General features: G+C 47.0%; 1 protein-coding gene across 1 annotated transcript; it reads right to left on the bottom strand.

Annotated features, from left to right (window-relative positions):
• Positions 1 to 6,993: 6,993 nt before the first annotated feature.
• Positions 6,994 to 9,668, bottom strand: LOC123442743. Its single transcript, XM_045118873.1, has 4 exons — positions 8,923 to 9,668; positions 7,974 to 8,214; positions 7,714 to 7,831; positions 6,994 to 7,588 (listed from the first exon to the last, which is right to left on the bottom strand). Exons 1-4 carry the CDS (start codon positions 9,501 to 9,503, stop codon positions 7,497 to 7,499), a joined length of 1,032 nt encoding a protein of 343 aa, XP_044974808.1. The 5' UTR covers positions 9,504 to 9,668; the 3' UTR covers positions 6,994 to 7,496.
• Positions 9,669 to 10,034: the final 366 nt, after the last annotated feature.

Raw genomic sequence — 10,034 nt, forward strand, 5'->3', positions numbered from 1 at the left:
ATTGACTATGTATTTAAACTAAAAAATGACAATTCCAGGTTTTTGTCAGCTACACGGTGAGCCCTACAGGTAAGTCAAACTAATGTAAATCGAGGGGAGGGAGACATAGGTCCCCTCTTATTGGCTCCAATATCCCTACACATTGATAAGCATACCATTTGGAGTGCAATTCTATGTAAATCCAATTGTTTGTGCATTTAGTGTTTTGGCTTTAGCATCAAAACAACACTCCTTTTGGGCTTTGGGTCCAGGTATATTGCAAAGCACTACTGAAGAGAGATTTTATGATACATTTCAGTACACCTAGAGGAGAGTAGTATAGGACCAGGTTAACCGTTGATTGCATGTGCTTTTTGGGTATTCTGATTACAAAAATTTTATTAGTTTTACTTAGGCCTTGTTTGGTACTAGGGTTTTTGAGGGAATTGTTGGGGATAATCCTCACAGGTATTGGTGAAACCCCAACCTTCACCCAATCCCTTCAAATTCCCATTTATTCCCAATGTACTAGGTAGGGGTAGTGTATTAGATATTAAGAAAAATATAGTGGAGTTTGGGGGTTTGTGGAAAATGTGAAAATAAAACATGTCAAATACACTAGAACCAAACGGTGTTTTGGGATACGTGGGGATTTAAGAGTTTGATCACGATAATCACACCAATTCACTAAAATAGACTAGTACCAAATGAGGCCTTAAGGGTAATTTGGTCTAGTTAGTAGTATGAGACGTGATCATGAATAATCACTCGGGTATCACGTTTTTCTCTCTCACCGAACATCTTCCCTTGCACCGCCGCCACGGGCGACATTTCCCTCTTGGCGTTCTGCCCTGCACACACATCCTACCTGCCCATGTCGTCTCGTTCCCCCTTCGTGTGCATCCTCTCTCTATATTCCCTCGCCTAGATGAGAACGGGTGAGATATTGGATTAGAGATTAGAGATGATGAGAGTGTGAACTAATTCTATACTATTTGAATATTTGTACTCCGATTGACATAGTTGAGGCACAGTACTAATTTCTGGACCATGGCTACCTTAGCATCCTCAGGGGCGATAATAGCAGCCTCATTATGGTGATAAGATCCAAGAAAAACATGAACTACACATGTTGAGTTGGGTATGTATGTATGAACCAAATAGGAGAATCTTAATATTACTAAAGTGATTAGGTTGCATAAGGCATTTGAGATCCCACAGTTGGCAATTGCAATATGCACAATTGCTGCCTATGCATTTTCAGCCCGCACTTACACACACCAGATGTCGTGCAATGATGTGCATTTGGAGTTCTAGATGCATATATTTTCCTTTGTAAATATGATCAAAGTTTGTAACGTTTGAGTTTATGAAAAACCTACAGACACTATATTATGAAACAGATGGAGTATTAGGTTTAAATAGTAAGCAAAAAATACTGCTTCTTGCTTTCAAATTACATTCCCAGCCATTCGAGGTTCTAGTTTTTTAGATACCAACATAAATTTCGAATACATTCTAGAATCATGTGGCATTCAAGGGATAACATACATGGAACCTCGCAATCCATAACCTTTTTCGTTAACAACCACAACTCATACACGGATTTACATGACTTCTTTTTATGAACACTGATCTACATAACTTCACTTCAAGGATTCCTTTCATTTACAAATGGGTTAGTCTGATGGCAAACTTTAACATGGTCCCTCTTACCCACTCTTTTTACTTGTGAGGTAAGAAAGTAAGAATTAATTAGACCACTAATTAATGAGATCATTTGCTTGGATCAATTATAAACTCTTACCTCTGATGTGAAAAGTGGGGGTAAGAGAGAGCATGTTAAAACTGCTCGTGATCTAATAAAAGACTAGCAAAAAAACTCATATGGTTGTTCACATAACTAAAATAGTTCACATCTCTAAGAAAGATTAAAAGCTTCAGGTTCCTAGTTTTTATGAAGTTTCGGAGTCACACATTACAACATGGTCGATGATAGTCACGCTGAGCTCGCCTACCATCTTGAGGAAAACGAGAAAATGACAACACCTTAAAACATGTATATGAAATAATTGGTTAACTCAAAACATGGAGATAAAACAATTGCTTAACTCAAAACATGACCAAGTATTGACTCTCTAGTACGTAGGTTTCATCCACAGTAGAAAGACATAAAAAACAATACTTGGAATTAGTAATCTTTACCATGAAATTAGTCTCCAAACTGAACATTGTAGTAATTTTCCCTAGTCAGGCAGCTCAAACATGAAGCTCAACAAGATCTGCTTAGGTAGGTTAGATGTCACTGAGATGATGTGGCCAAAGCCCAGAGGCAACTGGACGTCACAAAGTTATAACCCCGTGGTCGTACCGTTTTCCCCAAGAACCGGCACGCAACTCTTTCTCCCCTTCGCATCTTCCACGTGTCCCAGTGACAGACAACCAAGAATTTCATGCGGGGAGGCCACATGGCAGTATATCTACGGCACGCGCATGTGTGTTTGTGTTGGGGGGGGAGGTCATTACCTCTCCTAAATACCGAACATACCCTCGCGTGTGCGGGATTTGTTTCCCACCGCTGTCCATTTTTGCCCCTTTACTAGAAAATACTACCCCGATTCTCTGGTAGTATTCATCTACGCCTTTGAATCGGCTGAATGAATGGCTAGTGTTTACTCGAATGTACCGTAAAGGGTCTCGTACTAGAATAGCGAAAGATTTTCATGGAACTGAACATGCACTTTTGAAAAATTCTTACAGGAAAATCCAAATATAGACTTCAGAAGGGTGTCTACTGTTGTGCAGTTGTCCTTTTTTTTCTCCTCGTACAAGTTGTATCGATGAAACACATGATAAAGGCCAGTAATGTGCGTCGGCGCGCCGGCGCGAGCTTTTGCGCCGGCCGCAGCGCGACCGTCAGATCTGCGAGGCGCACCGTTAGATGTATCCATGCAACAATTTTTTCTCGATGCAACAAATTTAGTCCATGATGCAGCAATTTTCGTCAACGGTTGCAACAAAAATATAGTTGTAGCAAAAAAATATCTATATGATCGTAGCAAAAAAACGAAGCTGATGATGCGTGGTAGCAAAACAAAATAAGGGTTGTAGCAAAACAATCCGGTGAACTTGGGTTGCAACTCTGACGAACGTGTATGCAACTTTTATAGTGAACGGTTGCAGCAAAAAATGATACTGGTTGTACAAAAATTAAGCGCCGGTTGTAGCAAAAAATCCAACGAACTCAAGTTGCAACCAACCGTGGATGCAGCTTTTTAAATGGACAAAATATAGAAAAATAAAAAAACGTTTGAAGCAAAATTAAACATGGTTGCAGCAAATCGGGATAAAAAAATGTCATATGTCGAAGGAGGTGCATCCCGTTTGGTTCCTTCTTAAAAAATGTTACAACTTTTTAAATGAACGGCCGGCGCGCTGGGTGAAAGCGTTTTCCCATGATAAATGTGTGGAGCAACACGTTCAAGGGGGTGCACCCCGTTTGGTTCCTTCTCAAAAGTTTCCATTTCTGATGAATTACTTGCTTCAAGGATCTTAACAATCTCATTGTTTGCTTTGGCTGCTTGCAAGAAAGGCCCCATGCCACGAACGAATGTGCAAACAATGTGTTTATCTTCGATTAGGCGAATGATCAATGCGTGGATGTAATTGCTCTACGAGAGGCCAAGGACCATTCTCACCAAGGAACGTAGTGTGAGTCACGATTTGCTAAAGAGTCAAGTCTAAAACGGGCAAACTGATAACACAGCATGCCGATGTTTTGTTTTTTTTGCGATATATGCTGCCGTTACATCAAAATTCACAAATCTAGTTATTCGTGAAAACTCGGTAAAACTCAAGGACGATGAAGATTCCTAATTTTATTATCACCGTCCATTGTTACAAGTGTTAGAAATCCCAACAAGAAGTACTACTAGCTGTGCACATGTTTGTGGCCAAGCAATCCCAAGGGCCATAACACATGGAATGTCAGACCGTAATTATCTATTTAGATATCCATTTGCTTTTAATTCCAAGCCACAATATTTGGTATGGATTTGTCTGGTCTTTCAGTCAAATAAAAATGCTCCACGTCATTGGGTGTGTGGTTTTCACTAAACTGGACAAGTTGCATTCCAATGTCATATGCAGAGACTGCAACCACGTGTTGCATAGTCGAAATCATAAACAAAATTGCACTGAAAGTTCTTCAGCTAAGAGCAACTCCAACGGCGACCCATTTCATCCGTCGCCGTTCGTTTGGGGCCGCGCGGACAAAACTGATGACCCAACACGTCGATCCATTGTCAAAACGCGTCCGCGCCGATCCATTTCTGGCCCAAATTTGAGACTGAAATGCGTCGGCTCGGACGCTGTGCGCACCCTCTTGGTGTCCGCCCCAACCAACCGTGGTCAACATAATTTATGACGGCCGCCCTCCGCGGGCCCACGCGTCAACGGCCTCGGTCGACCTTTTTTTATCCGAGCGTGCAGTGGGTTCGGCGTCATCTGCTTCCAGAACTCACCCGTCCCCATCTCGCCACCTCGTCGGCAACCAAACTTTAGCACCGCGTGCCATGACTGGCTCCTTCCAAAACAAGGGCAAGGCCCCCCGTCTACCTCCGCGCGATCTCCCCGTCAGCGTCTTCCCGCCAGCCTTGCCAGCATGTCAGCGTCCCGGTGCACCAAGCGCGACAACACTGGGAGCACCGCGTCTCGCACCCCGATGTCACCCTCCCGCACCACTCGCATCTTGATCCGGAGAGGATCCCAATGCCGGCCGTGTTGCGGTTGCACGCGCAGGAGGTGAGTCGCCGTTGGCGTCTGCTGACGCTGGAGCAGCGGCTCAACGCTGCCTACGTGGCCGACTCTCCCCACTGGGAGCTCTGGTTCGCAGTCGAGCACGAGGAGAAGCGCCAGCGTGGCGTGCACGGTGTGCAGCCATAAGGCCCTCCGCCGCCCCTGCCCGCCGTCAGCGAGGAGGACCAGGAGGCTGAGGACGCCTACTAGGCGGCGCTGGCAGTTGTTCTCCGCGAGAGCGAGGAGGACCAGGTGGCTGAGGCCGCCTACCAGGCGGCGCTGGCAGCTGTTCTCCATGAGAGCGAGGAGGAAGAGCGGCACAAGGCCAACGAGGAGGAGCTGGCGTACCAGGAGCGGCTCGCGGAGACCATCGCGCTGTCCGCCGCCGCCGACTACGTCATGCCACCTTCGCCGAAGACCGAGCCCACGGAGCCGCAGCAGGAGGTCTACCAGTGGATCGGCTGCCTCCGGGAGTGGGTTAGTGCGTCGTCCATCTGGTTAGGCGCGACACCGAAGGAGGAGGAAGCCTACCTCCTGCACTGTAAGTCACAGCACCTGTCGGCAAAGCGCGTTGAAGGCCGTCGGTACATGAAGCTCGAGAAGGAGGCGGAGCAGGAACGACGAGAGATGGAGGAGGAGGAGCGTGCCCGTGCTGCGTTGCCACCGCCACCAGCACAACTTGCGCCGGCAGAACAGACGACGGAGGCGCAGACATCTGCGCTCTGGAACACGACGTTCCCCTGGGCCGACCCTGTGCCTACGCTGTTTGACCTCACCGGCCCCGACGACGACGATGCCACCGTCTAGGGTTACCTTCTAGTTTAGGTATTTTTTATATTTAATTAATGTAATGGGGCGCGTGCACCCTCGTCGGCCTTCATGTCCGGCTTTTAATGATTAATTAATGCTTGTTATTATTTTTGGAAATGCTTTAGTTTTTTTCTCACACGCTGATAAAAATGAAACGGGCCAGCGTTGGGCGCAATGCGCCGACCCAAATGCCGAAAGGATGTTGCTGTCCGCTGGACCAATCTAAATGGACAAAAAACGGACAAAAATGATCGTCCGTTTGGGTCGGACGGTTGAAATTGCTCTAATGGCTCCTTCAACGCCATAGTAAAACACAAAACATAGGAGTATTATGAAACAGACATCATCATGCACCATCGCCATTGTTTGTTTGTTGGACAAACTCTATTAATCGATGTCCAGGGATCAAGATTCCATGACCTCTGTCCTTAGCAGCCGACCTAGCTAGTACTCTCTATCATCCAAAATCATGATGCATTGGTTTGTTTCATTCTTCGTTGCCAACCGAGGTTAACTGAATCCAGGCCAACAATGCAACACAACAACAGTAAAAACTAGATAATCTGAAATAGCCAAATATCTCTTGAAACAGCCAAAATTTACACATAGCACAGCTTGAAGCAAGTAAGGCCCTGCAAATTCAGTCATACAACCTCGTAGCTTTACTATTACTATTTATCTTGGCCACCGGCTGACTCTCATTCTGCAATTCCACACGAGGTTTTTGATCATTCCTTTGAAACCGGGTTATTTTTAACCAATCTTTTTGCGGGTGGAATATATTTTATCATTAATTGTGGATGATTGCTAACTTAATCAAGCGAGCTAGTCACGTCTCACGATGGCTTCTTCTTAAAAATACAAGGGAACGCACGAATCATGACACTGCTATAAAAAATGGTGGTCAAACTCTACAACGTGCAAACTGATAGCAGGGATATGCTCTTGTGTGGTTGCATATACCGCCATGTGAAATCATCAAACCACAAAAAAGTTCACAACCTTTAGTAATCTGCTGGTAACCTTTAGCAACCCCTCCTCCTGGGATTTGACCCAAATGCATTTCCGAACAGATGTTGCACCCAAACGCAATAAATAAATAAAAACGAATCAGTTCCATTTCTACTGTCCAATCATGCTCCTAAAAAGTAGCAACCCAGTTTTTTTGGATACACAACATCAATCAAGGATATACCCAAGTTTCGATCCATCGAAAGAGTCAGAACAAATCCAATCGGACTGAAAATTCAGTCACACTCTTGATTTCTACTGTCCAATCATGCTCCTAAAAACAGGCAACCCAGTTTTTTTGGATACACAACATCAATCAAGGATATACCCAAGTTTCGATCCATCGAAAGAGTCAGAACAAATCCAATCGGACTGAAAATTCAGTCACACTCTTGATGAATGAAGGTTCACAATCTTATTGGCATCATCCGTTATTACAAATACCAGTTGTGCACATGTTTGTGAACAAAGCTAGTACAAGAACAGGGGCTACATAGGAAAGCTGTCTAGAAGAAATACCTCACCCCAACGCCAAAAAAATATCAATGAATCGGTTCCATTCCGACTGTCCGAGCATATGCTTGCTCCTACGAGCAGGCAACCAACAAAAGGAGAATCCCTCACAAAAAGAATCAAATGGAAAATGCCGGCCAACAATGGCGCACAACAACAAGAAGCTAGAACCGGTGTTTCTATCACTCGCTCAATCTCTAGCAGCAGTCAGAACCTACCATACCACGAACATACAACAACAAAAAACGCCATACAAATGCGCAGTTAGACAGACCATCTCTCCTCTTGGGCATAGATGTTGCTCCACAACTCGGCACTCTAGCTCCGGTGACAAAATTGGCTCGACTGCATCGCCGACTAAAGACTACAACAACAACCACCCTTCCTCAAAGTACAACAGCTGCCTTGTCTGGAGTAACATGCTGGAGGACGGTGGCGATCAATGGCTCGTAATGGTCCGCACCAGCACCACACCATGCTGCAGGCAAAGATTTGGGTTTCTACTTATTAGACAGGAAACCGAGAAACAAAAATACTCTTTGACGATTAACACGTCAACTGAGGCTAACACGTTCCGACATATAATGACGATCTACAACGCACCTGTTCCCTTCATGAATAGAAAGATGGGCACATCACAGATTTCTCCTCTAGGGAGGTGCGGGAGGAAGAACACGCAGTTATCCTCATCAACCATCGCATCAGTGCCATGTGCTTGCACCTGTCAATTTCACACAAATAAGAGATCCAATAAGACCATAATGTAAAATGCTACATAAAACAATGGACAGTTCTATCTTCTATGGACAGAAATCACAAAACTGAGAAAAAACACATAATGTCAGCTAGTTTATTGACTTTACCACAAAAACTTCTCTCTTGAACTCGGTGGCGAGGCACTCGATGGCAATATCATCACCAAACGCAGCCGCACGCCCATCCCTGTTCTCATCGATGGTCAGTAAGCCCTCCTCTGTGTACTGCAGGGTGATTATGTCATGTTCATCCTCCACAGAACCAGAAATCGACATGTACTTGGCCCAACTATCTCCATCGTCTACAGCAATGCATCTCTCCTTGTAGATAGTCTCAGCTGCCAGTTCCCTGCAAGGCAATGAAGAAGATAAAGATGATAAGCACATATAATTTGGATTGACCAACCTCTGTGGGTTGTCACAACTGCAAAAAGGTACAGAAAGCCTATTTTAGCACTGTAAATCAACATGATATTCTGTAATTGAGATGTACCACAAGTGTGCCATTGTCAGGCAAGTAGCATAAATGGTACCATACCAAATAATGTACTAGAGCATAATTAACAGGCTGGAGATCAATAGCCTACTTGATACTGTGCCAAATAATGCACTACAGAATAATCAACAGGCTGGATATCTATAATCTACTTGGTGGCAACAGTAAAACCAAGATTCCTCCGTTGACCAATTTATGCGGGGTAGAATACTAACACACCATGTGAAGCGGTTCTTGCAGCTTCATGATGCATTGGAATTGCATCAATTGGTGTTTCTAAGCGAATTGACATAAGAAAGAACCAAGAAACGCAAGGTCTAGATGTAAATAAATAGACATAAATGACTAGACTTCTTTCTTGGACAGCAAAGGGGATCGGATCAACGGAAGAAAGAGAGACGAATTCTTCCGCGTGATTCTTGGCACTGCAAGGAAAGACGGATTCTTTGAAGGAGAAAGCGAGGCCTTTCTGAGATCCCGGCACGCATGGTGGCAAATACGGAGTAGATTCAAGCGCGGGCGGGAGGAGTAGATCCGGGATTGGCGGGGCGGTGACGGTACCTTTGGATGCCGATTCCGACGAGCTCCTGGACGGCGGCGTCGAGGGAGTCGCGGTCGGCCTTGGGCGCGAGCAGCTTGACCTCCTGCACGACGTGGACGCCCCAGCCGGCCTTGAGATCCGGCGCGTAGAGGTGGCGCACGGCGGCGTCCATGGCGCCCCTGTCGTCGGCCCCGGCCGCGGCGTAGACGTCGGCGAACCGGCGCACGGCGCGGTGCCGGAGCTCGCGCGCCTCGGGCTTGGCGGCGGCGGCCCTCCGAGCGGCGGTGAAGAGGCAGTTGCCGTCGGACTCGACCTCCCCGCCGTGGTCGAGGCGGAAGACGACGGGCGGGGCCTCCGGGCCGTCGGCCCCCTGGCGGGGCGGCTTCCAGGCGACGCCGCGGTCCCAGATCCGGAGCAGGCGGCGGCGCTGCTGGTCGTCGAGCGCCCAGACGGCGGACCAGCCGGCCGGGGCGGGGGCGGGGTCCGGGGCGGTCCAGGTGAGGAGCTGCGGCGGCGAGGGCGGGGCGGGGGAGGGCGGGAGGGCCTCGGCGACGGCGACGGCGCCGCCGCCGGAGGAGGAGTCGCAGAGGAGCTTGCCCATCCTGGCTGGCAGCTAGGGTTCGGTCGCTGGCGCCTGCCTCGGGCTTGTCGTCTGTCTCCGCCCCCGCTTTCCCTTTCTTTTTCTTTTCTTTTCCGGCGTTTTTCTGGTAGCCGTTGAAGGGGGAGGGAGGTGGGTAGGTGGGGGTGGGGGTGGGGGTGGAGTCGTGGCGGGCGGAGGGAGGAAAGAGACGAGTGGTTTATAGCAGTGCACTGCGGCCGATGTTACCGTTGGTTGCCGCTGGCTGGCTGGCGTTGGCGGGCTGTTGCCATGGAAAGTCTTCGTTTCTTTCCTATAGTGAAAAGAATGGGATGGAGGGACTTAATTCCATTCCATGTTTATGAGCCGTGGCCAAGATTTATGAAGAACAAAGAATGTTAGGTTCTTTTTCTGGATAGATCAACAAAGGTTTATGAGGAACCAAAAATGTAAGGTTCTTTCTCTGAATAGATCCAGAATAACTTAATAAACATCTCTTCATTTTCATTTTCTAGGCTTGATGGAATTGGGCCGTTCGGCGAGTCCAAGCTAAGT

Source organism: Hordeum vulgare, chromosome 3H, assembly GCF_904849725.1.
Source record: "Hordeum vulgare subsp. vulgare chromosome 3H, MorexV3_pseudomolecules_assembly, whole genome shotgun sequence".
In the NCBI taxonomy this organism is placed as follows: Eukaryota; Viridiplantae; Streptophyta; class Magnoliopsida; order Poales; family Poaceae; genus Hordeum; species Hordeum vulgare.